The sequence below is a fragment of the Microtus oregoni genome, unplaced genomic scaffold (genome assembly GCF_018167655.1).
Source record: "Microtus oregoni isolate MIOR12 unplaced genomic scaffold, Mior012 000050F_011, whole genome shotgun sequence".
Lineage (NCBI taxonomy): Eukaryota > Metazoa > Chordata > Mammalia > Rodentia > Cricetidae > Microtus > Microtus oregoni.
In genome coordinates this window covers 117,182-143,481 of record NW_024543235.1, presented here as the reverse complement: position 1 = coordinate 143,481, position 26,300 = coordinate 117,182, and the positions used below count along the sequence as shown (strand labels likewise).

Genomic DNA, 26,300 nt, shown 5'->3' with positions numbered 1-26,300 from the left:
GACTCTGCCTACTGTATCTCTTCCAGCCTGGCTATATTCTGCCCTGCAGCTTTATTCATTAACCAATAAAAAAAGCAACTTTATTCATTAACCAATAAGAGCACATAAACAGAAGGACATCCCATATCAGCTATCATTATATTCCTATTAGAATGTCCAACATCAAGCTGGGTGATGTGGGAGTCCCCTCTGTGCGCTGTGATTACCATAAATGAATAAAGAAACTGCCTTGGCCTGTTGATAGGGTAGAAGACAGAACTGAATGAAGGGCAGAGCCAGAGAGACGCCATGGAACTTAGCTGGTAAGTCACTGCAATTAATAGAAATGGGTTAAACTAAGATGCAAGAGTTAGCCAATAAGAAGTTAGAGCTAATGGGCCAAGCAGTGTTTTAAATTAATATAGCTTCTGTATGATTATTTTGGTTCCGGGCAGCCGGGACGAACAAGTAGCCCGCTCCCCCCAACAGCTGGGCATGGTGGCTACACTTGTAATCCTAGTACTCATGACAAGGTCAAAGCTAGTCCTTCCAGGTCCGCTACCCCAAAAAGCTGTTCCATCAACTTCAGCATACTCTTGTTGATATGAACAATAGAAACAATTTTCTAGAATTTCTAGAAATCCTTTGTGTAACAAAAAGGCATGACAAATCAGCCCAGAGCTGTGATGACTGTGATGACTTTTAACTGTTGGGCAGCAAAGTAAATGATTTACCACTCTCACTTAATGGGTATTTCACCAAAATAATGTTGTCTAAGATTAATTAGAATATTTATGATAAAGTGGAAAAACCATACTGGGTCATAATTTTAGGGCTTTATAAGCCCCATTTCCTGCCCCGGTGAGATTTACTGGACAAATTTGTTATGTCACTATCTTTCAAACAAGTGCACATATAGGACATATGATGGATGCACAATTGAGGCCGAGATGAAATTACTCTGTCCAGACAACCCTTTTGATTTCATTTGAAACAACTAGAGGAGTTCTCCCTTTTTCAGATATTCTTCTCTGGATTGTTCCAATACCCGAAATCTCAAAATTGGCTGATGACCTGAGTTTGAACTCTGGGCCTCAGAAGAAGGAAAGAAGATATGCACATATCCAGACAGACAGACAGACAGAGAGAATGATAAACTGGAAATACTTGTGGTTGATATCTGGATAGCCAGAACAACATAGTGGGCCCCTTCCATGAACAAACAAGGTAAAACTTCTAACTCAATGTGGTGAAACACACAGCAATTGCAGCTCCTCAGGAGGAGGAAGCAGGAGAATCACTTAAGCCAATAGCTTGGTGAGACCCCACTTCAAAAAAAGAAAACAAGAGAATGAGGGGAGAACAGACCCTGCAGTTTCCTTAGCTCCTGACCAGCTTAAAATCATGAGCCTTCAAAGACTCACCCTAAATTCTATGTATGGTATAATTCTGACCTCTTAGTGTCATCAAAAATTGTCATCCCGATAATCTTGCTAAATAAAATGTGGGTATATATACTTGTTTACAGTAAATATTTTGTATTGTATACGTGAAATATACTTGTACACAAATCTGTGCTTAATAAGCAACTGTTTCCTCAATTCGCTAAGAGATTAAATTTTTTTTGAGATTAAAATTTTTGATTGTCTCATTAGATGAGAGTCTACATTTTTCTTTAGAAGTCGTTGTGTCATGGTGCTAATAGTTGCAAGCTCTAAGTGTAGTTTGTAGCACAAATGAACTTATGAATAGCTATTGACAGTCAATGGAGTCAGTATTAAGGCCTCTGATAGGTTGACCATGCTCCACACGGTTTTTCTGGGCTACTATGATGGCGATGAGTTTCCAGTGGCCGAGGCAGTACCGCTTCCCGCCCTTCTTGATGTTACAGCCAAACGTGGACACAAACAGTCCAGCATGACGGTGATGGAAGCCCAGGAGAGCCCGCTCCTCAACAACGTCAAGCTACAGCGGAAACTTCCTGTGGAGTCAATCCAGATTGTATTAGAGGAGCTAAGAAAGAAAGGGTTGGATAAGAATAAGTCTAGAATAAGTCTAGAATAAGTCTAGCTTCCCGATCATGTGGCGGAGGCCAGAAGAATGGGGGAAATTCATTTATCAATGGGTTTCCAGGAGCGGCCAGAACAACTCTGTGTTTATCCTGTATGAACTGACCAGTGGGGACGAAGAGGACAAAGAGGACGAAGAGGACGAAGAGTTCCATGGCTGGATGAGGCGACCCTACTTCGTGCTCTGCAGGCCCTACAGCAGGAGCACAAGGCTGAGATTATCACTGTCAGTGATGGCCGAGGAGTCAAGTTCTTCTAGCAGAGACCTGTCTCCCTCCACTTCTTACCTCCCTCCTTTCTAGGGCTTTCAAAAGGAGACAGACCAAGTGTCCCACAGACTGGATCACTCACTGCACCAGACTCAAAAGGCTCAAGTCCTGAAAGCTGGGACTTAGGGATATTTCCCACATAACCCATTCTGCCTACCCCTGGGACAGGGTGAGCCCACGGTGCCAGGGAGAAAGGATGTTTCTTGCCCTACCTCCTTTCCCATCTCTGGGCCAGGGTCTATAAGCCTGACACTTTACATATGTGCAGCTTTCCAGGCAATACGAAGATAGGAAGGCCCCCAAAAAGATGGCCCCACACCCAGGAGTATACAGGCAACACAAATTGGACTTAGTGGGTTATCTCCTCTCTCTCTCTCTCTCTCTCTCTCTGTGTGTGTGTGTGTCTGTCTGTCTCTCTCTCTCTCACACACACACATCCATCCACCCATCCTTTCTTTCTTTTTTTTGAGACAGGGTTTATTTATATAACAGCCCTGGCTTCCCTGGAACTAGCTCAAACTCACAGAGATCCACCTGGCTCTGTAGTGCTGAACCCAGTGCTGAGTTCTCCCATCATTCCCTGGGACACAGGCCTCGCCCACCTCAATCTGCCTCACACACAGGGAGGGGCAGATCCACGCCAGAGCCATTTGTGGCCATTTACAGGTGACATCATTGGGCCAGTCAATCATCTCTATGTCAATCATCTCCCTGTTCCTGCCCCCCTATCAATCATCTCTATGTCCCGCCCCTGTCAATCATCCCTATGTCCTGCCCCCTATCAATCATCCTCTTTTTCCCGCCCCCTGTCAATCATCTCTATGTCCCACCCCCTGTCAATCATCACTATAGTCCTGCCCATTGCCAATCATCCCTATGTCCCGCCCCCTGTCAATCATCCTTATATTCCCGCCCCTGTCAATCATCCCTATGTCCCGCCCCCTGTCAATCATCCTTATATTCCCACCCACTGTCAATCATCCCTATGTCCCGCCCCCTGTCAATCATCCTCATAGTCCTGCCCCTGTCAATCAATCTTATGTCCCGCCCCCTGTCAATCATCTTCATGTAACGCCCCCTGCCAATCATCCCTATGTCCCGCCCCCTGTCAATCATCCTCGAATTCCCGCCCCTGTCAATCATCCCTATGTCCCGCCCCCTGTCAATCATCCTTATATTCCCACCCCCTGTCAATCATCCCTATGTCCCACCCCTGTCAATCATCCTTGTATTCCCGCCCCCTGTCAATCATCTCTATGCCCTGTCCCCTGTCAATCATCCTCTTATTCCCTCCCCCTGTCAATCATCCCTATGTCCCGCCCCCTGTCAATCATCCCTATGTCCCGCCCCCTGTCAATCATCCTCATAGTTCCGCCCCCTGTCAATCATCTCTATGCCCGGCCCCCTGTCAATTATCCTCTTATTCCCACCCCCTGTCAATCATCTTCATGTCCCGCCCCCTCGTATTTCCGCCCCCTGTCAATCATCCCTATGTCCCACCCCCTGTCAATCATCCTCATGGCCCGCCCCTGTCAATCATCCCTATGTCCCGCCCCCTGTCAATCATCTTCATGTCCCGCCTCCTGTCAATCATCTCTATGTCCCGCCCCCTGCCAATCATCCTCGTTTTTCCACCCCCTTGTCAGTCATCTTCATGTCCCGCCCCCGTCAATCATCCTCTTATTCCCGCCCCCTGTCAATCATCCTCGGTTTCCCGCCCCCTGTCAATCATCCCTATGTCCCACCCCCTGTCAACCATCCTCGAATCCCGCCCCCTGTCAATCATCTCTATGTTCCGCCCCCTGTCAATCATCTCTGTGTCCCTCTTCTCCTGACATGGCTTATTTTTTAAAGAGACAATAAGTTAGGAGGAGAGTGGAGATGAGGAAGCATTTGGGGGAAGAAAAGGGAGTTAATATTATCAAAATATTCTATGAAATCCCCAAGTAATAAAAATACTATATTAAAAACATAAATCTGTATGTGACGTGTGCATAAGCATTTTCAAATCCATAGTCTTTCTAGACTCACAACGTGATCTGTGATCTTAAAAATGGGGAATAAATATCATTAATCAACTATTTTAAATAGTACGAGACTATTTAAAACCACCAATAGTGACAATCTACCTAGTCAACCCACCAGAAATTTGGGCCAGTAGTGATTGACTTCAATGGGCAAGAAAAATAAGTTTCAACTACTTAGCCATTTTTGTAATTTTGGTATTTAGTTTACAATATCTAAAATTTCGGTCATTCTCAGGACCTTCAGGAGTTTTCTTCCTATGCCCATCAGGCACTATCTATCAACGACACATCAAAGAAAATACACACCTGGCACAACTAATAAATATTAGTTCTCTTGACTGTAAAATGTCTGTAGAGTCTACCTCAATTGATAAGTGGGCATGATCTACATAGAGAAGAGTTTTAAATCCTAGATGTGACACAGATCTGCTGGAAAGTATTTAGCTGAGAAGAAAGTCAGATATGAAAGTTCAAACTATATACCATTCATATAAAGATCAGGGAAAAGAAAAGCTAACTTTTAGAGATGGAAAACAGGGCCCAATGGAATTATAAAAGGGGACACAAGAAAACATTGTGGGCTGGTGGAAATATTCTACTTCTACATAGATATGGTGTTTTATGTGTGTACAGTCAAAATGTATACAGCTTATAAATTATGTGACAATAGTTATTAAAAAGATTAATCTTAGTAGTCACTAAATGAGATTTTATTGAGCATTATTATGGCCTTAAAATAATATTTCATATAGGATTGATTACACAAGTAAAAAAAAGGGAAATCTACTTGCAAATTTCTTCAGAGAGGGGTGTCAGTGAAAAAGCTTTTAAGTGAAGGGGTTCATCATTGACATAAGAGTGATGTTTCTATTAACGTGTACTATAGAAACAGTAAAACAGATGATTTCAACTGTCAGTTTAGACAATCTAAAATAGACCGTGCTTACTGAGAACACCATCCTAGCCTACCGCCCAAACAGATAGCAGCAGACAGTGAGTGATGATAACATAATAGCTTTTTCAAAGGTATGTTCTAAACTGCCTACAAGACCAACACTTTATGTTCACCAAGAAAGAGTTTAAGTTGTTTGACTGTATACCTTTTTGCAGTGAAAAAAAAGTTATAAAAATTGCTATGCTCAAGTGTTGGACACTGAGATGACTTATTAAAGATTTAATATGATAAATTGTAAGACTTTGTTTTAAATTGTATGTACTACTTGACACAAACTCTCTTATTTTGGGGAAATGCTTTTTTTTTTCTCTAATTTGTGAGCCAATGGTATCAAATTGTTTTCTTAGTGGTAAATATAAAAAATCATTTGGGAAGAAAGCTTATCCTAAAATGAATATTGAATCATATTAACTCTACCTTATCATGTGTACATGTGACCCATGAAACAGAGTGACCACAAATACAGAAAATATGTTTGTGAATACATTGCCAACTAAATTAGAAATGAGCCACTCATCTTGGCCTGGTCATTTGTTATGTTTATGTATTAGTACAGTTTTAAGTAATCTATACTAAAAACAAAGAAACCTTTGCATTTCTTTAGTAGTTGCCTTGGTTTATTTATTTTGAATTAATGGTGAGTATGAGCATGTTGTTAGATGAGGGTTGTCCACGATGGAAGGACAAACTGGGGACTGGTTAAGTCCACCAAACATTAAAGGCCAGGAATGGGTTCGTGAGAACTGCCGTACTTAATGCCGAGCGTCTCTACACCTATGCCTTAACTGAATCCTTCCCCTCCTCGCGCAGGGGCTCAACTATAATTCCAGGCTGAGGCTCAGGCTCAGGCTCAGGCTCAGGCTCAGACTCAGGCTCTGTCTCTGGCTCCAGCTCTGGTTCCAACTGAATCTCCATCTCGGGCACTGGAATAGGCTCTGGTTCAGGGTCAGGCTGTGTGGTGGTTTCAAGCTGGGGGTCAGGCTCGTATTCTGGTCCTGAGATGGCAGTAGGAGGTTCAGTGGATTGGGCGCCATGGATGGAAGATGGATAAGTTGCTTCTAGCTGGATCTCTTCAGATGGAATGACTTCATTGTCTTGGGAATGGCTTGCCTTTGTCATTGGCCTGTAAGAAAAAAAAAATCCCCAGAAAAACCTTAGGGAACTTTGAACTTGAATATTTCACATGAAGTCATACACTATAGCCTTAGTGACAAATAGGTCCTAGACCAGTGGTTTTCAACCTTCCTAATACTGTGACCCTGTGACCTTGTGTTGTGGTTACACCCTGCCCCCCAACCATAAAATTATTTTCGTTGCTACTTCATAACTATAATTTTGCTACTGCCATGAATCCTAACCTCAAAGGGGTCGCTACCCACTAGTTTAGGCCATCTGTTTGTCCTGATGTTTTGACTTGCTGTCAGACCACATATGTCCATTTTGGAGTTCAGAAAGATTAGATTTCAACAATATGAAAGTCCAAGAAAGACACACTAGCATTTAAAAGGTGGACAACTGAGAGACTCTGAGAGGGTAATAAGGCGTTTGAGGGTCAAATCCATGGTTCAGTTGCATCTGTGTCTACAACTTGTTAGTTTAAGACTTAGGGTTCCTAATTGTGGAATCAATTAGGTTAAATTAATTAAATCAATTAAGTTAAATCAATGAAAGTAAATCCAGGGAAGGACACACCAATTGCTTATCCAATAGCAAATGGCCAGTCATGAAAACATGCATACAGGTAACTTTATCCAAACTGAGCAGGTTGTCTTTAGGCATATATATATATACTTGTATACACACAATGATAATGAAAAAAGGCAATGAATTTGAAAGAGAGCAGGGAGGAGTATATGGGAGGATTTGGAGGGAAGGAAGGGAAGGAGAAAATGCTGTAATTATAGTCTCAAAAATATAAAAAAAATTAAAAAAAAGAGGGAAAGGTGAGCAGGTGGATAAACATTGTCCTACACTGCAGAAAAAAATTGCAGTGTAGCTAAAAGCACAGACGTTGGGCCAACCAAATTCTGATTTTCCTGGACCCTATGCACTTTTGCCTTCGGAAGTCTTCTGTTACATTAAAATAGCCACAATTATGTTTATAGCTGTGTTGGTGTAAAGATAAATATGTTAATATATCTTAAAAATGTTTTTTCTCTGACCTAAAAGGACTTTTGTGATGATTAAATTAGTTGACATAAGGGCTTACTCAAGTTCCGTGCTCGGGTTTAAGTTCCTCTTCCTTTGCTTTGACTTAACTTTGTTCCGTGCAAAGTACACCACACAGATGATGACAGCAGCGCCTATCAGGGCGCCAATCAAGGCCCCAATGATGATCCCGACTTCTGGATCTGAAGGACACAGACAGGCAGTTGGTAAAACCAAACACGTTTTCCTCTTATATATATGCATTTGAGACTGATGAAAAATGATCTGGAAGGCTCACAGTGCAAGAAAGTGACAGGTACAGGTGGAAGGAACAGAAATTCCCAGAATTCTGCTAGTAGAGGTCCTTGACTGTGGAGCTTAACATGCGCACCAATGAAGAAAACTGTGGCCACTTGGCAGGCAAGCTTGTTTTTAAATCCATATTTAGGGAATAGAGTTTTCAGTGTGCCTTTATGTGGTCAGAGACATGTCATGGCAATCTGGTAACCAGAAACATGCTCTGTTGGAGACAAGGACATTTCATCAGCTTTCCTAAGGCCTAAGTGAAATAAAATAAAAAGCTTCCCCATACACTCCCTGCTCATGAACTCTATGAGCAAAAGGACATGGCCATTTGGATAAACAGGCATCTGGTTTGTTACATCAGTCTATGGAAAAATTGAATGAGTGCGAGACATTCCAGCTGAGCACCAGGCCTCCAAGTCCAGACATGTCGTCCCTGACAGAACATGTCTGGATCATAAGCCAGCCCATACCCATCTATTTCCCCTTAAACAAGGATCAACTGTTTATATTTTGAAATGAAAAACTAAGTTTGCATAATAAGCCCCTCATCTTCTTATGATGGAAGAAATCCATGTAGCTGGGCACAAAAGGCCGAGGCAGAAAAATCCTGAGTTTCCAGACAGCCTGGGCCATATACATGGCAAGACCTTGTCTCACAAAACCCTCAATGGGACAGCTCAGCTATATCAGCAAGACTGGGGGAGCCCTGCAGAAGAGGGGATGGAAAGAGTGTAAGCCGGAGGATGGGCAGCAGAAAGACATCTGGGTGTGATGCACCTGCTGCACTCACGAAATCACAAAGGCTGTGGCTGTCTGCACAGGATGGAGCCCTTGAACATTTCATCGTGAGTGAGTGAAGGAGGGAATGCCATTTTCTTCAGTGGTATATCCACTGATAAACTGGCCTCGCTCCAGTAAATATTCTCCCACCAATGCTTTAGGCAAAAAACTCTAATTAAATTCAGTAGGCTACGAAAAAGAAGACATGAAAGGCGGAGGGGACTTGTTGAGAAAATGGGAGCTAGTGTGAGAGAGGCAAGTGAGGGGGATGGGGGACTGAAAATGACTAAAAGTCATTATATAAATGTATGAAACTATCATCATGGAGCCACCATCCAGCAACTGACAGAACCAGATGCAGAGAGCCAAAACGAAGCCCCAGGACAAGCTCCAGGAATCCAGTCGAAGAGAGAGAAGAGAGCAAGGGAGGTCAAGATCCTGAGTGGGAAATCTACAGAGGCAGCGGAGGCAAGCTCGTGGAAACTCATGAACTCTAGACTGACAGCTGTGGAACCTCCATGAGACTGAACTAGGCCTTCCATATGTGGGAGGCAGTGGTGAAGCTTGGACTATCTGAGGGGCACCTGGCAGTAGGTCCAGGATCTATCCCTGGTGCATGAGCCAGCTTATTGGAGTCCATTCCCTATGGTGGGATGCCATGCTCAACCCTAATGCAGGAGGGAGAGGCTTGGTCCTGCCCCAACTTAATGTGCCAGACTTTGTTGACTCACCATGGGAGCCCTTAACTGTGGGGAGGAATGGATGGAGGGTCAGCTGGGGAGGGGGAGGTGGGGGCGGGAAGAGGGGTAGGGGGAAGAACTGTGGATGGAATGTAAAATAAAATTTTAAAAAACAAATTAAAATTTAAAAAATTAAACTAAACAAAAATAATATCTTAATTGTTAAAGTAAATAACATTAACAATTAAACAGTTCTAAACTTTTAACAAAGCAGCGTTCTCTTGACCCACCCCAGCCACTGGTGGGACGATCCAAAACTGCTCTTGCCTACAGACTTGTATTACACTTGCTCTCAGATGGCCTCCCATTTTCCAATGTTCATTATCCCCCTGAATTTCAAAGCACTCCTCATCTCCCACTACAATCTCCTAATACAATTATAATACTATTTTAATAAAACTTTATGTTTATAAAAATTAAATATTGTTCACAGCTCAGAAACATCCATCCTCTGATTCTGTGTTGTTCAGCATTTTAAAATGCTTTCCCTAAGGTCACTAACTGCCTCATTTGGGGGCTTTGCTTAGTGTTTTAATACATTCTCACTAGTTTTGAAATCGGGAGGAAATAATCACTTCCTTTCAATAGACTCGAACACAATGGCTGTCTCTTTATTATGGTTCCATCTCCCAGTGATCTTTTCTGTGGCTCTTCCTCGTGTTCCTTCGCCATTAACCAATCATCTTTCTACAGCTGCTGCTCTGCTTTTGTTCTCCACCCAGCCTACCAATTTTATAGAAACAATAGCCTTTGCTGGTACCTTCAGATACCAGCTCAAATAGTACTTGGTCAGCGCAGCTGCTCCAGAGCTGTAACCATAAGTGGTCCTCTTTTGGTGTCTATCCCTGTATGGACCTATACGATAGCGTTTAGCACATACAGTCTTTGCTTAGCCCTCTAGCTGAATGGAGAGCTCCTTGAGTGAAAGACCTTTCTTCTTAACGTCGGTCTCTGCATCACCTATGATGATCCATAGTAGATAGCCAATAGGTGACGTAGGAAGAAGATAAGGACAGGAGGGCAAAGAAAGGAAAGGAAGCAAGAAGGGAGAGGAGAGGGAAAAAGGAAAGCCAGGAGAGTGCTGGAGATCATTGGAAAGAAGATTCGGGTACTAGTCTTACACGACTGGACATCCGCCATGTGTGTCTATCTCTAGAAGGGTAGGCAACAATTGAGTGAGGAGTAAAGAAAGACAACAGAGAACCATGCCTGTACAGACAGGTCTCAGGAGAAAGGCCAGAGGAGAGAGCTGAAAGTAATGAGAGTGGGGGGCAGATGGCAAGGCTCTAAGTGCTCAAGTGAGCCCTAAGAGGTTTGGGAGACATCTCTCGTGAGGGCTTGTCCCAGGATTGACCTAGTCTATCTGTTTCAAGGCTCTTTAACTATGAATCTCAGAGAGCAAGTAAGTGCCTTTCAACTGGAAGACTGCGGTGTTGCTCATGTAGCAAGTATAGTATGGGAAACAATTTAATACAAATAGTAACAATAGTACTCATCAGGTATTGTGATTGCAGATAGGGCTGTCTGGTTACTATAGGCAGATTTTTGCCTTTAAACTTTTGGGTTTTATTTCTTATTAGAATGTAGATACTGCATTATGGGTATAAATATGTTTTCCTGGATGTATACATGTAACTTAGATCATGTCTACGTCCCTGTTACTGTATCTCATTCTACTTCCACTCCCCTCCCACTGGTCCCCCTTTGTCATCCCTAACAGCTCCCTTCTACTTCCATGTCTTCTTAAAAATCTAGATCCTGCCTACGAAAGAAAACTGATATTTCTCTTTCTGCATCTGGCTTACTTCACTCACTATGGTAATTTTCATTTCCATTTTCCTGCAAACCATATAATGCTAGTGAACTGGGGTGTCCATCAGGTGATGACAATCTGTGAGCCTGTAACATGGGTGTTGTAGCATGGAAATAAACAAGCTTATCCAGCTTTCTCTGTGGCATGCTGACTTGAATTCTTTTAGTTATAGACCCAGAAGTGGTACAGCTGGTAATTCTATTTTTAGATTTTTTGAGGAAGCTTCAGACTGATTTCCATTGTGGTTGCTTTAATTCACATTCCCACCATCAGCATGTAAGGGTTCCTTTTCCTGCATATCCTTGTCCACGTTTGTTGTTTGAGCTCTTGATGATAGTCATAAGACTGGGGGGAAATAGAAGCTCACCATAACTCTGATAGCATTTCCATGATGGTGAAAAACACTGAGAATTTTTTTCATATATTTGTTGTCTATCTGTAATTCTTCTGAGACCTGTCTTACAAAACATCTGCTTATTTATTGACTGGACTACTTGTGTTTAATTCTTTTGCTCCTCATCTATTCCAAGTGTCAACCCTCTGTTGGCTAAATGGCGGTAGAGGATTTCCTTCCGTTCTCTAGGCTGCCTAGACTGAATGAAGATTCAGTCTCTTGTTTCCTTTGCTGTGCAAAAGCTTTTAAATTTCACGCAAGAACAAGCTTATTTATCAGTTCTCGCTATTATTTTTCTGATCTACCAAAAACCTGCTCAGAAACTCCTGTCTGTGCCTTATCTTGGAGGGTTTCCCTGTATTCTAGAGTCCAGTCTTAATAAGGCAGTCAAGAAGTAGGAAGTCTGTGAGGCATATATTTGAAAAGGATAGCTAAGGGACTAGCTGGAATTATCCACTGCAAAAGACTGCTAATGACACTGCTGTTTTTTTATTTGTCCAAGAGTAATACCTACTTTTTAATGATGCTTAAATAAACTACCCAGTGAAGAATTTAGGGAACATATTACTATGTAGAAATGAGAGACCTGGATGGCCATCCATTATCAACTTACCAATAAAGCACAGACATCTCCAGAGAGGCAAGAAGGACTAAGGAGAGACCCTAATTAATCTGTTCGATGGGCAGGCCCAGACTACTTAACTGAAGGATAAAGTATGAAAGCCATAGAGCCAACTCACGTGAAGAGGTTAAGTCAATTTCACAGGAACTATTGCCGAGACTGTTGATGGCAGTGCACTGATAATAACCTTGCTTAAAATTTGTCAGATTTCCGATAACCAAAACTCCAGTGGCTGAGTCTGTCAAAACAAGAACACAGAATTTTTAAGATCTCTTGTCATGTTAGTGTACGCTGTTTAATGCCCGCCCACTTTCTCACAGCGGCCTCTCTTGAGATGAATAGGCTCCACCTAGGTCTCTCGCAATGCTCTACAAGCAGCCCAGCAAAGGCCCTCCGCATTCACCACCTCTCAGCCGAATTCTAGACTCCGAGAAACAGACACACCACAATCCTCATGTTAGCAGGCAGGTATCATGGTAAGCACATGTCTGCTCCAGACACACACATGCACACACTGACATCAAGGGAAGAAACATTTGAGGACCTCAGGCAAGCATCGAGGAGCACATCCAGCGGAAGTTAGGAAAGGCGATACTCACCGAAGCTTTCTTTTACTGGCACAATGGTGTTTCCCTCAATCTTATACCAGTAATATGCAGGGGACGGTGTTCCAACGGCAGAAAGGCAAGACAAGGAGATTGGGTGGCCTGCTTCTGGTCTTCCTTGGATGGTACAAAAGGGCTTGGAAGGTTTGACTGTGAGGCAAAGACAAAAACAAGTGAGCTTCCTGTAAGAAACGGACAGTTCTGTGACATTGGCAGCCACTTTCTCGCTTTCACTGTACAGATTATACGGGCATTTGCTTATGTAGTCTATTCTTAGAAACCTGGCGCTGGGCAGTTTTCTGCTTGTACCACCAGATGGGAGCAGAGCGCTTCAGCTACGGCGACCATCTAGTCAGGAGGCCATTAAGATTCAAATAGTGTCTCTTCTGTCTGCCTTGTCCCCTGATTTATAACCATGCATTTCCTCATTGGATCCTAAAATATGCCTTTATTAAAACAGCCAAATGTAACCGAACTCTGAGTACAAACATAGCTTGTGCTTTAAAAGCCATCTTAAATGAAAACAGAGCCCTTAAATACTTGGAGATAAAACCTTTCTAGAAATTCCTTTTAAAATAGCCCACTAATACTTCCTTTTTTTTCTATTCCTTTGTGAGGCTAAGGCAGTTCTTCATTTATTCATCTATAGGTGACCCAAACTCTCTGGAAGGCTTGAATTTGCCCGAGGCCTCCTCAGCAGAGGAGCCCACTTTGCATTGGTGCTATATGATGTTACAGTCTCGATTTTTCTGCCACTTGGCAAGCATTTAGCTAGGTGCCGTCTGTCTATCCAGTACTGGACTAGGCGCTGCCGAAGTGGAGCTAACGGTGGTGAGAGATGAAATAACAGAACACTGGGGCTCGCGGTAGGGAGGGCGCTGTATTACATGTTTTGCACGGGGAACAGGGAGACCACGGAAGGAGTTTGAGAAAGGTAGTAATGATGTTCTTTCTAGTACTTCCCATATAGCTCTCTCTGATACTGAGGGTTCCTGGACCAAGGGAAAGGTGATTCAAGAGGTATTAAGAAAATAGTCACAGGAGCTAGTGACCAGCTAGCTACCGAGGAAAGTAAGGATCTATGCTGATTCCCAGGCTTCGGATTCTGTATCCATGATCCTGCCACCATCCAAGAGAAAGAATTCAGGTAGAAGAACAAGCTTTAGAGGATGGGATGAGGAGGAAGGAGAGATGCTGGGGGCAGTTTTGGACATGCCGTTTTTCAGCTGCTTATGACAACACCTGGACAGAGACCTGGATCAAGGAGACACTCTCTGGGTAACTGTGAATCACAATCTCACTTTATGCCAGGTAGTCTGTCCCTAATAACACACACGAGTGATGACTGTAAGTTTTGGATGTACTTTCCAATGAACAGCCATCCTTTGGTTTTCTGTTCCTCTGGTTAGTTGGTTGGTTGCTGGGTTTGAACTTGAATCTGGCCTCTACCTTCCAAGTACTAGAATTACAGGCATATGATACTGTACCCAGCTCTTCTTCCTTATCTTAATCCATCCCTCTAGCATCTAATTTATGAAATTTATAACTTAAATGTTTCAGACTACCCATTGATTCTCCTGGGACATGTGATCACAGATCTGGATCCACACAGAACCAGAGCTATGCAACTTTACCTTATAGGTATTTGGACAAGTTATGTAATTGAACTAAGCCTCGAGTTGTCTCATCTATAAAACATGAATAAGAAATGATCTAACCTCTGGCCAGCCAAAAGTAAATATTATAAACAAAGCATTGCACATGGAATTGCTGTTGGCTATGGACTGGACTAATTTTTGATGCCGAAATCAATCTTCTACCAGCTTCTGCTCTGATAAGCCATCTCAGACTCAAACCCTTGTATGCAGAAGAAGACAGGTATAAGCACAACCCTTTAAAATGCTCCACTATCCTTTGAAAACTGGTGTCTTTTGAGTTAGAGAATTTTTCTATTTAGATTTCAATACTCTCCCTATCGATGGCTTTCTGAGATGGGAAAAACTTGATTCACCTACCTTAAACTAGGCCATTTAACTATACCATTCAACTAAGATTAGGCTTAGTGTCTTTACAAAATGGTCTGACTGCTATAGCCCCTATATAAGAACAGAACAATCTGAACAGAAAAATGTGGGCATTTCAACATTAAAAGTCAGGCACCAGGACTAAATTATACATAGCAAACTAGAATAACTAGCACTCATTCACTGAGGCTAGATTCAAATCTAGATTAGGCTTCTTGTTGTTCTTTTTCTCCTTCTATCTCTCTTTTTTTATTATTAACAAAACACTAGCTGATTCATTTTGAGACAAGCTGCAAATCTATATATCTTCTAAAACTACTGAATCCGAATTGAGCTTGACATTTCATCGAGCTAAAGTACCCCCAAAGAGCTACTATGTTTTACTGGCAAAGCCATTGATCTACCCTTTGGCTTTATTGCTTTCATCAGGATTTGGGTGGAAGGAAAAGGCTCATCCCAGAAGACAGATGAAAATGCTTCAGTGTGTTCACAAAGCTCCTCTAAATTAATAATTTTTATGCGCCAAACTGCAGAATGGAGATGGTGCTCATTCCAAATGTACACATAATAATTATTCAGAGTCGATGTGGGTGTTTTTCAGAGATTGATTTTAGAGGGTTGTCATGACTAATGGAGGTCTCTTAAATGAATGGCCATCCAAACCACCTGCTTCTCGGCTCCCGGCTTTCTTCACCTGAACTGTATGTACCCTGCCACTTCAGCCTCTGCTCTACCTGACATGTTCTTAGGCATCCTTCCTCGGCCAGCACAAGTCTCTTTCCCTGATAAGCCTTCTCTGGTTCCCCTTCTGTAGCTTTCTCTGTGCCTTCACAGCTCTCCTCCCACTGTAAGTGTTCGTGCAATCTGTCTCTTTCACCAGATTGGATTTTTGGAGGGCTGGGACCCTATTTTTTACATCTTACTATTTCCATTGCTTAGAACAGTAACTGAGGCATGTTCCCGGGCTCTGATGAAGGAGTGCATGAATGTAAAGCAAATACACGGGATTGATTGATATCCATGCTCGGTGAGAAATGTCTCAAGGATACATGGCTATACTATACCCACGTTCATAGCTGTTTACCTATAAACATATATACATCATGGGTAGAGTATAACATTTTGCGTAATATACACATTGGTGTAGCATAGCATTTAGAAAGGAGACCAAGAAAGGGTACTATTAGGTGATGAGAAGAGATGGAATGCAGGCAAAAGGACACATGAATCATAAAAGAGAATATAAAGCTAATTGGTTTTCTAGTTTCAACTGACTCATAGATTTTTCGTTTTTATAATGTGTAACTGACATTGAAAGGGGAAAGGCCTAAGAGCAAAGCTCCATGACTTCAGCATGGCCATTCTAACTTTTCATAAGATCATTGGGTTGCATTGAGCTTGGGCCTGGGTAAGTGTTTGAATGGTTACCATAATCTACCTGTGGGACATTTTTATTTGTGAGTTCATTACAATAAACAGATTCTTTTAATGTAGTGCTATGAAGAACCATCCTCGGCGGTGTATTAGTTAACTCTCCGTACAACTGCCCCCTCCGACCCACCCATCTCTACTTGTCCCAGGCCCAGTCAGGGTGTTCATGTGCAATGGGACTTGAGAATTGTGAACAGACTTTGAAAATTTAGAGACAATTTACTATCACTAATTTCTGGAAAGTTGAAACTCATAGGAAAACCTTGTTCTTTTCTGAATTAATGAAAATGGAATTTTTGAGTATGTCTGTGGAAGGAAATTCCATAGATTGTTTAGTATCTTTATTTTATGGTTTCTGACTGCTTCAAGAAAAATCATGACAAACTCATGACAAGACTTATCTGACCCAAAGACTCAAAGGGAAGAAAAAAAAACTAGCTTCAGATATCTTTGACTTGTGGAAATTCACTGGGAATCCTCTGAACTTCAAATTTAAGAATATTAACCTTCTTGTCTAGCTTATCTCAGGGCTATTTCCAAGCCTTTTCTTGAAAATTGCTTCTGCTCAGATCACCCCAGAGACACAGAGGCAACAGAAAATCATTAGACGATTAATCCCTCAAATTACTTGAACATTAAAAGGCTCTTTAATCCCCAGCACCTAATTGGATTCTCATAATAAATCAGTAAAGAAGACAGACTTAAAATCTATCTTACATTGGCCAGAGAGTAGTGGACTGCATTGTATGAGGTCACCAGGAACAGAAAAAGGTCTAGAACCTAAGTTTACTGATTTTCCGTCTCGTGGTTCTTGGCATTCTTACCACAGTTTTCCCCCATATGACTGATCTTATGAACTGTCACACAAATTGTCCTAGCAATGGGTTCATCTATTCCTACGCTCCAAAGCCAAGCACAAGGCTCAGCACAATAAAATACAACTGATTTGAGAAAACCCTCTCTTAAATATTAGCTCTGATGTAACATTTCCCTCTTACTTAGGAGGGTAAATACGATGGCAGACCTCACAGTAAGCATCAATTGGTGCCTTTTAAAATCACATAGGTAGCAAGACAACTGTGGATAGTTCTCGTAGATGTGTATCTTGCTGTCATTTGTTGCTTCTTTAAACCAACTATCTAGTAGCTGACTTGGCCTACTGCTTCCTTTCCAGTGATTCATATACTCAAGCGGACGGGAGCAATGACTAGGCCAGCTCCATTCGGGCTACTGGTAAGGGCTTCAAGCCCGTTCCCCTCCCTTTAATACTTTCTACTTTAGAGTCTGTAAATAGGTACTCAGCCCCTGCTGTGTTCTCTTGAGTTTGAATGATCCCCAGAAAGCAAACAAACTGAGTATTCCTCATGGGCAGAAGCCATGTCTCCATCACCACCAAGCCTTTATTTCCTTTTACAAAGTAGGGAAACCATAAATCCTGAATAAATAAGCTCTTCCAAGTCTAGTTTGAGAGTAAATGTGATTTGTCCAATATCATATAATAAATACGTGTTTATCATAACTTAATTCTTAATAATGCCTTAACAAGTAACATTTTCCAAATATCATTAGCATTTTTAAAAAGTGAGCCCCCCCTCCACAGATCAAAAATCAAATTAAATAGTTACATAGCAAGCTCAAGGCTAGCTAGAGCTAGCTATGGTTTCATGAGATTCTGCCTCAAGACAAAACAAAATATAATAAAAAATAAATATAAACGAAGTGGATGTTTCTGCCTTTGAAAGAATCAGTTCTTGGTAAGAACAGTGGTTGGCTTGAAAAAGGGAATAAGTAGGTTGACAATTGTTTCTTGTAATTAAGTGTGGCTTTAATTACAAGTTCCTCCTTGAAGAGCTCATTGGTGATCATTTGGTGGGACAAAGTTTGTTTCACTGTATCCTTTCAAGCTAGGGATCCTATTGTTTCTGTACATTTTATGCTAATTTTTAGGTATCACTATACAGATTAAGTTGGAAAACTCTCTACTGATAAGATAAATCTTAAATTAATAAAATGGTCTCTGGCAGTGAAAGGAGCAGGGAGAATATTTAGCCCCAGGGACATAACTGACACCATAACCCAGTGCTTTGACTAATTCACTGTCTTTAGTTGCTTCAAGAAAACAAAAGACATGAAAAGAATGCCCATACCTAACACAGTGACAGCAAGAATGCCTTGGTTTTTGCCGACAAAATCTGGAGGGTTGTTGACATCACAGATGTAAACTCCACTGTCCGCTGGTTGCATCTGCAATATAGTGATCGATGCGTTCTCTGGATTTGTTGACCCTATAATTCGATCCTTGAATTGCCCAATAGCCGAAGCTTGTCCGCCTTCATAGTAGTAAATCTAGTGTAGAAAAATAGTAAAACTGAGAACCTGAGAGTATCCAGTGATATGGGAGAGTCTTCTGTTTTGTGTTGATTTCATTGGTTAAATAAAAAAACTGCCTTGGCCCTTTAATAGGACAGAAAATTAGGTAGGCGGAATAAACAGAACAGGATGCTGGGAAGAAGGCAATGAGGTCAGTTGCCATAGCTCTCCTCTCCGAGATGGAAGCAGGCTAGAATCCTTCCCAGTAAGCCACGACCTTGTGATGCTACACACATTAATAGAAATGGGTTAAGCAAGATGTGAGAGCCAGTAAGAGGCTAGAGCTTATGGGCCAGGAAGTATTTAAAAGAATACAATTTGTGTGTTATTATTTCCGGGCTATGCTAGCCATATGGGATCCAGGCAGGAACATAGCCTGCTGCTCCTTACTACAATCCAGAATGAGGAGAAATTTCCAGAAAGTCCCTTCTATCTGTGGTCCCTGTAGCCAAGATTTCTCAGTTCGGTGGGGCATTTAACTTTTTGATTGTATATGTCATTACCTCATTTGCCTCTAGCTCTGTGATGTCACTAGATCAGAGACTAGGAAGCTTATTTTACAGAAAAAGAGACAATTGGAGTTCAGAGGATTTAACTTCTAACCTTTGGCTAGGAAAACAAGCATTCACCTGCTTAGTCTACCTGGTAGAAACTCACCGGTACATAAGATAGATCTCAAGAGGTATTTCCACTTTATGAACTTCTGATTTGAGTTTACCTTGCCCACTGAGACTGTTCTCCCTAAAAGCTCAAATGTTCATGTTTCTTTCACGCATACGTATCTCTCAGATTGTGCACTTGGATACATTCTGTTTGTTAGAAGTAAAATACTTCAGGGCAGACTATTCTGTGAGAAATCAATTGCTCTCATTCTCTCATAGTAGCCGTGGTAGGATAAAACCAGGTAAACCAGCAAAAGGCCTACAGTGTGCTTGGTCCCTGTTACCTGCCATCTTTCTCTCCGTGTCAAATAGCAGAGCTAAGAACTTCGGGTGACACATCTGAAGGCCCAGGATTCACTTGTTGCTGCTGTTGTTATCTTTACAATGTACTGAACTTGAGCCAAGCAGGGACATAAACCTGCAGTCTCAGTCTCTTGGGGACCACCTAAGCTAAATAGCAAGACTGTCTTTACAAACACTCTCATGAATGCTCAAGCAAGACCAAATCCTCCATGGAGTTTGGGAAAGGTGGGCATGAAGTCCACTCCTAACTGAGGAACAATTGGCAACTGATAGCTGCTGAGAGAGAAAGAGCCAGTTTTAAGAGTGTTGTCCCTGATAAGTCAACTGCCCTCCAATGGAAGGCCACCCATGCAAGAATATATAGGCAGTGCAGATTGGATTTGATGGGTAGCAAAAGAGAGGACACAAAATCGGGTGGGTAGGGAAGCGGGTGGGTCTGGGAAGAGTGTACAGGGGGCAAATATGCTCAAAACATATTGTATAAAGAAAAGCTACAAGGAGTTAGTGACTGCAGAAAGAGGGAGAATCAGTATTTCCCAGGGATGAGCCTCCTAATTGGTTATTCAGTACCAAGTGGCCAGCTCTAAAAATATATACATATGGACAACGCTATATGGACCCAATGGGTTGTATTTATATATTTACTCTTATATATGTAATAATAATAATTAAAGAAAAACACATGAATTTGAGAGGGACCACAGGGGAAGGGAAGATAAGGGAGAGGAAGACAGGAAAGGGAGGAAAGAAATAATTTAATACAGTACACATATACAAAATTTAAAAATAATAAAAATACTAGTATTTAGCAACATTATTAAAAATAAATTTTACAATAAAATAATTGATTAAAGAAAGATCTGAATTCTACTTACATTTACATTAAATTGCGTGGCTCTTAGGTATTAATGGCAACCATGGGATAAGAGTGACATGGTTGAGAGAAGTCTGAACTAAGTGTCATAAGATCTAGGCTTTCCCCACGGCTCTGCCTCTGATGTGATGTAGTCACATGAGGTATTCCCTAATTATGTCTCCATAGCAACTTGCTGAGTGATAAGAGGCAAAGAAAGCTAATCTCTCTAACCTTTAGTTTCCAAATGTGCACAAGGAGCTAGAACCAAGTAGGACAGTGATTTCCAGTGATGTCCACATGAAAACCTACTAATGTTAATATACACAAGAGAAGCACATGGAGCATAGCAAATATGTAACTTCATGGACATTGTTGCATAGGTGACACTAAGGTCTTTGGATTTAAAAAGTCTCAGTCAATATAGAAAGGATTAACTGAAAAATAGTTCTGGGGATACACGAGTATGACAGAAATTATGAGGCTGGGGCATGAGTGGCTGCACCTTGGGAATCACTAGATGAGGTAATACGATCTGAGTTCCCTTTCCAATACAGGCATTCTGTGTACACAGTTTGCGAAATTAATATAAATGTGTGTCATTCCACAATTGGTGCTTATGTCTCGTAAATTGGGATTGCTGTAGTCTAATGAGACAAGTTATTTTCATAAAATCTTCTAGATGGCTCTTCCAGTTCATTTACTTCATTAGCCTGACTTTAAACAAGAAACTGAAGCCAGGGGAGGATTTAAAAAATGTTAAAAGTAAGTTGAGGGATGGGTGTGACATTGAATGGCAGAGCGCTTGCCTAGCACGGACGGTGTCTTATTTTCCACCCTCGGTGAGGAAAAAAAGGGTGAAACACAAAAGCAAAATAAGTTTAAGCAGAAGTAGAACCAGTTTCCCTAATTCCTTGCCCAGGGCTCTTTACCCAATCTATTAAAAAAGAGAAAACAGTCAGAAAACCCAAAAGATGTTATCTAGTGCACTTCAAACCTCTTCCCCTTTATGCAGAAAGGCAATGTTAAAGCGAGACCAACAAGCAGAATTTTGAGGGAAAATTTTTTAAAAAATGAGCATAATTAAAGTGAAAGGAACTTATTCTCTCCTTTGTCTCCTCTAACATTCTTTCCTGCCCTAAATACAGTATCCTATACTTCGTTTATTCATGCCTCCGGAACTGAAACCCTGATGACACGCGTTTGACAGAGAACCCAGAGAGCTACGATTAACTCAAGGTATTCAAATGAGACAGGGATAGATTTAACTTATCAAAGGACTGTGCTACCCTGGCAGGAAACACTAAAATATATTTACTTCTTAATGAACAGCGTGAGGTCCTGTGGTCACTTACCTGGAACACAGCCCGCTGCCATCAAGACAGTCCTTTCTAACCTAAGCCTCTGACCAGTCCCTCTGCTCCCAAGAGGACGCAGGCCAGCCCTGCTTTGTGACATCTGATGATGTCACAGTGAGATACAGCATCAATCCCACCACAGGAAGTCCTAAAGGATCTAGGTGAAGTGACCTTGATTATGTAGAAATGAAGGTTACAGAATACTTTTAAGGCAAGGACTAGGACACGGAAGGGTACAACAACAGAGACCAGGCAGGGTGGTATAGGCCTAGGTCTCAGATGTGTACCTTACCTATGAAAGCCCCCCATCCCTTCTATCCTGCTTCTTACACTGTTGTCTAATCGATATTTCCCTCACAGATGATAGATACTACAGGGATACGACAGGAGACCTAAAAAGTAAAGGCCTTGAGTTTAGGCTGCTGTTTGGGAAGGGAAGTTCCAAGCATTAGCCAGATGTACAGAAGGGGCATTCTGCTTGGGCAAGTCCGCCCTGCTAACTCTGTCCTTGGGAAGAAAACAAGAAAGGAATGTTTTCTTCAAACTGCTTATCTAATCACTCTGGAAGGGCTACAAGTTGGTTTCATTTTCCACAAAGAGTAATACTTAAAAGATCAAAGCTAAGTAAGAAAAAAAAGTTAAAGCTGAACAACAGCCAAGGCACGGCCCATACCACTAGGTGGCTGACATCCTTTGCGAAGAAAAAGTATTATCAGTTTGGAGATCAGAGTTACTGAGGCCAAGGAAAAGCCTCCTGTGTTCAACAGGCTGCATCCTTGCAAGGATGAGAGGAGCCTGGCTTTAAGAAAATCCATCCCCATGTTTCCTAAAGTAGTACTTGTTTAAAATTCTACCCATCGCTGCCTGTGCCCATGTTCATGACAGAGTCCCGCTTTATCTCAATGTCTCCTCTTCCTGCCCTCTTTGCCACGCTGGTGGCTGGTGGGTAGAGTCACAGAAGCCTGGTAGTGTCTAGATCCTCTTTGAGATCACTCAGTTCATGTCACTAAGGTTCAGGAGCCTTCAGGAGCCTGCTGGATATTGGACATATGAGACAAAGGTGGCACAGGGTCTAGAAGTAGGAGCAGGCCAGAGGGGACCATGGTATATGGAGGAGCTGGCATACCCTATAGAAACAAAATGCTGGCCTAGCCAATCATAATATATCTGCTGGCCAAACCAGGCCCCGAGCCTCCAGTTTGCAAATTTGAATTCATTCTCATCTATTGCAGAGGACACTGAGGCCCTGATAGAGGAAATGATTCTTCCCAAGGTCAGAGAGCCAATTCATAGTCAAACCTGGAACCCAAGTCTCACGGTTCCTGCCCGAGACAAGGCTGATGATTTACCTTCCCCTTGGGGCTGTTCCACTGCCTGCAGCCATCTCCCTTTCCTCCCTCCTGCCCTTTGGTGCCGTTTCCTGGTCTGCTGCTTCTAATACTGAACAGTTTGGCCACACAATACATTCCACATTCTCCAGCTGTGCCTCAGGCTGCTCCGTATCTTTACGCGGCCGCCTTCCTTGGCCCATCATGCCAAGTTCCTAGTCACACAAGGCTGTACAGCTGGCAGCCAGTTGTTTCCTCCAGTTCGCACTCCCACTCCCAAACAAGAAGCTTGGGGTATGAGCAGGAAGGCTTGAAAGGACCCCATCTGCTTTCCATTGGAGTCAGAGTGGGCTTTACTAACTGCCATTAGTTTCCAGAGCTGCTTTCCAGGTTCCTTTGGGAGATATGGAAGCCTGGGCGTCCATAGCTAAACCACACATTCTTTCCTTTTCCTCCCTTCCAGCTCCCTGCTTTCCGGCCTTGCTCCTAAAGCAACTAGGCAAGGGTGGGAAAGCAGCAGAGGGTTCAGGCCCAGAATGTTGTCTGGCCTGTACTGCTAAGGCTAGGATTGTACAGAACAGAAACAGGATACTGCAGGAAAGGCTCTCTTGTCCCATTTCACCAGCTCGTTATTGCTTGAGCCATCCACCGTTTGAGGGACTGCTTTGCATAATTTTTGGTTGAACTAATGGGCGATCCCTGACTTCTTTTATTTTTTTTTTAGGGGCACTTCTTCAACAGAAATGACGTAAATTCCAGAGCAGATAAACACCAGTGAGAAGAGATGGAAGCCTTGTAGTGGTCTTCCCTGACAGCCACAGTAGCATTTGGGACGATTTGCTGCATGGCTTTGCTGCATGTGTTGCAGAACATTTAGTAGCTCTAAGCCAGCACCCACCAAATGTCACTAGGGGCTAGAGATTCTAAAACAATAAAATCAATGCCCTCTCCATTATTAAATTTCCCTGAAGTGATGGAATACACACACACACACACACACACACACACACACACACACACCTAGATTACAGAACCATTTTCTACAGGAAAAAATGGTTTTAAAATGTAAGAAGCCAGAAAATATGAAGACAATAAATTTAGGGGAAGGAGTTGTCTAAATTGTAGACATGCTGTGGATATGAGGGAGGACTTTAGGGGAGCACTGTCTAATGGACCCACGCTAAACAGGGTCCGTATGCATTTTATTCATGTATAAGTGTCGTCTCTAGCTCTAGCATAACAAGCTAGCCTGGAAAGGGAAGAATCTATGGCCAGAGGGGCACCAGATCTCCCCAAACTTCTTTGTTAGCCTGCTTGTGCCAGGTGAGTTTCCAGAAAAGGGTACCCCCTGAGGGATGCTGCGAAGCTCTCCGTATTTCTGAACACAGGACATTTCTGAAGGGAGGACCAAATGGATAGTTTTTGTCCTCAGGATCGGAGAACTTGTGGCAAGAGCAGTTTCCATGCACCAAAGGGACCTCCCTAGCGAGGACATTCAATGAAACACAGAATCTGGCCCTGGGTACTGAGAAACTCTAGGCCCCAGAGTCAATTGCTATTTAATGCAATGACTTTGAGGAGGAGGAGGTGTGGCAAAAGCTGGCCACCAGCCTGATCAGAGCAGCTCTAGGGCCTGAACCTTTTTTAATTTTGTTTTTGATTTTCGAGACAGGGTTTCTCTGTGTAACTTTGGAGCCTGTCCTGGCACTTGCTCTGTAGACCAGGCTGGCCTCGAACTCACAGAGATCCGCCTGCCTCTGCCTCCCAAGTGCTGGGATTAAAGTCATGCACCACCACCACCCTGAATCTTTTGGAAGAGGATTAAGAGAGTTCTCTTTAGAGGGATACCTAGCTCAGCCTGGATATAGTGGGGAGGGCCTTGGGCCTGCCTCAAGCCATGTGCTAGACTTTGTTAACTCCCCATGGGAAGGAAGCCTTACCCTCTCTGAGGAGTGGATGAGGGTGGGGAGAGGTGGAAGGAGTGAGAGGAGGGGAAGTAATGAGAACTGGGATTGGTATGTAAAATGAGAAAAGATTGTTTTAAAATAAATAAATTAGTTAATTAATTAAAAAATAATAGCATTCCAAGCATGGGCATGAGAAGGTAAACTCAAAACTTCTCTAGGTTTTATTTTATTTTTTAAAAGTTATTTTTATGTACGTGTGTGTATCTATGTGGGGTTATCTGCATGGGTGGGAAGGTGCCCAAGGAGGCTGGAAGAAATTGTTGGATCTCCTGGAGTTAGAGCTCCCGGCAATTGTGAGCCATCTAACATGGCTGCTGGGAATCACATTCAGGTCTTCTGTAATATCAGCAAGCTCTCTTAACTGCGGAGCCATCGCTCAAGGCCATACTTTTCTAGTTTTATGATACACACCTTAATTCCAGTACTTAGGAGGCTGAGGCAGGAGGATTCCAAGTTCAAGGCCAGCCTGTATTCTTTTTTTTTTAAAGATTTATTTATTTATTATGTATATAGTATTCTCAGTACTCTGCATGCAGGCCAGAAGAGGGCACAGATCTCATTACAGATGGTTGTGAGCCACCATGTGGTTGCTGGGAATTGAACTCAGGACCTTTGGAAGGGCAGGCGGTGCTCTTAACCACTGAGCCATCTTTCCAGCCCCCCAGCCTGTATTCTATAGCAAGGTCCTGTATCAAAAACCAAACCACAACAAAATAAACTTCCCCAGATTTATATAGGACTTGCACTGATCTGTATTGTTATCAAATGTAAACCCTCCCACCCCACTCCTAAGGCAGGTGCTAGTGTCCTAGACTGCAATTAGTGGAGGGGTCTAGTAGTACATCAATGGGTTTTCTTACCTGAGAGGTCCAGCTACATCTTCCCCGTGCGTCTCTTGCATGCGCCATATTTAGACACTGACTGACTGCCTTTTCCTCCATACCCTCAGTATTGGGGTGCGAGCCATGCTGTGTTTGAGCAGAAACGGGTGGATCTGAGAGCCGAATGCTACATGCTATATTGCTATATCAACTCAGGAGTTGCATTAAATCACTCAGTGGTCAGTCTAGCAACACCTTACTCTCATAGGTCACAGAATGTTATATAAACAGCAGTCTCTATGACAGATATGTGTGGGGGGATGGTGACTTCAGAGAGCATTTCATGCATCACTGACTGGCCTTTAACTTGCTAGGAAGCCATTAGCGACCTTGAATTTCTGATCCTCCTTCTTCCACCTACTGAGTCCTAGAATTACAGGCATGTGTGACCATGCCTGCTTTATGTGGTGCTGGGG

General features: G+C 42.5%; 1 protein-coding gene and 1 pseudogene across 2 annotated transcripts in view; one reads left to right on the top strand and one right to left on the bottom strand.

The window, feature by feature from the left end:
- Nucleotides 1-1,810: 1,810 nt before the first annotated feature.
- LOC121436957 lies at nucleotides 1,811-2,307 on the top strand (annotated as a pseudogene).
- A 2,763-nt stretch (nucleotides 2,308-5,070) lies between these two features.
- Nucleotides 5,071-26,300, bottom strand: part of LOC121436955 (V-set and immunoglobulin domain-containing protein 1-like) — a 32,792-nt gene continuing 11,562 nt past the window's right edge. Inside the window, exons 3-8 of one of the 2 annotated variants that reach the window (XM_041636872.1) lie at nucleotides 25,864-25,971; nucleotides 18,310-18,508; nucleotides 12,702-12,857; nucleotides 12,221-12,340; nucleotides 7,509-7,650; nucleotides 5,071-6,422 (exon numbers count right to left, since the gene is read on the bottom strand). In XM_041636872.1, the coding sequence (XP_041492806.1) occupies nucleotides 6,074-6,422; nucleotides 7,509-7,650; nucleotides 12,221-12,340; nucleotides 12,702-12,857; nucleotides 18,310-18,508; nucleotides 25,864-25,971 (1,074 nt within the window). In that variant the 3' untranslated portion in view covers nucleotides 5,071-6,073. The remainder of the gene's footprint in view (nucleotides 6,423-7,508; nucleotides 7,651-12,220; nucleotides 12,341-12,701; nucleotides 12,858-18,309; nucleotides 18,509-25,863; nucleotides 25,972-26,300) is intronic. The other variant, XM_041636873.1, reaches the window with a different exon arrangement.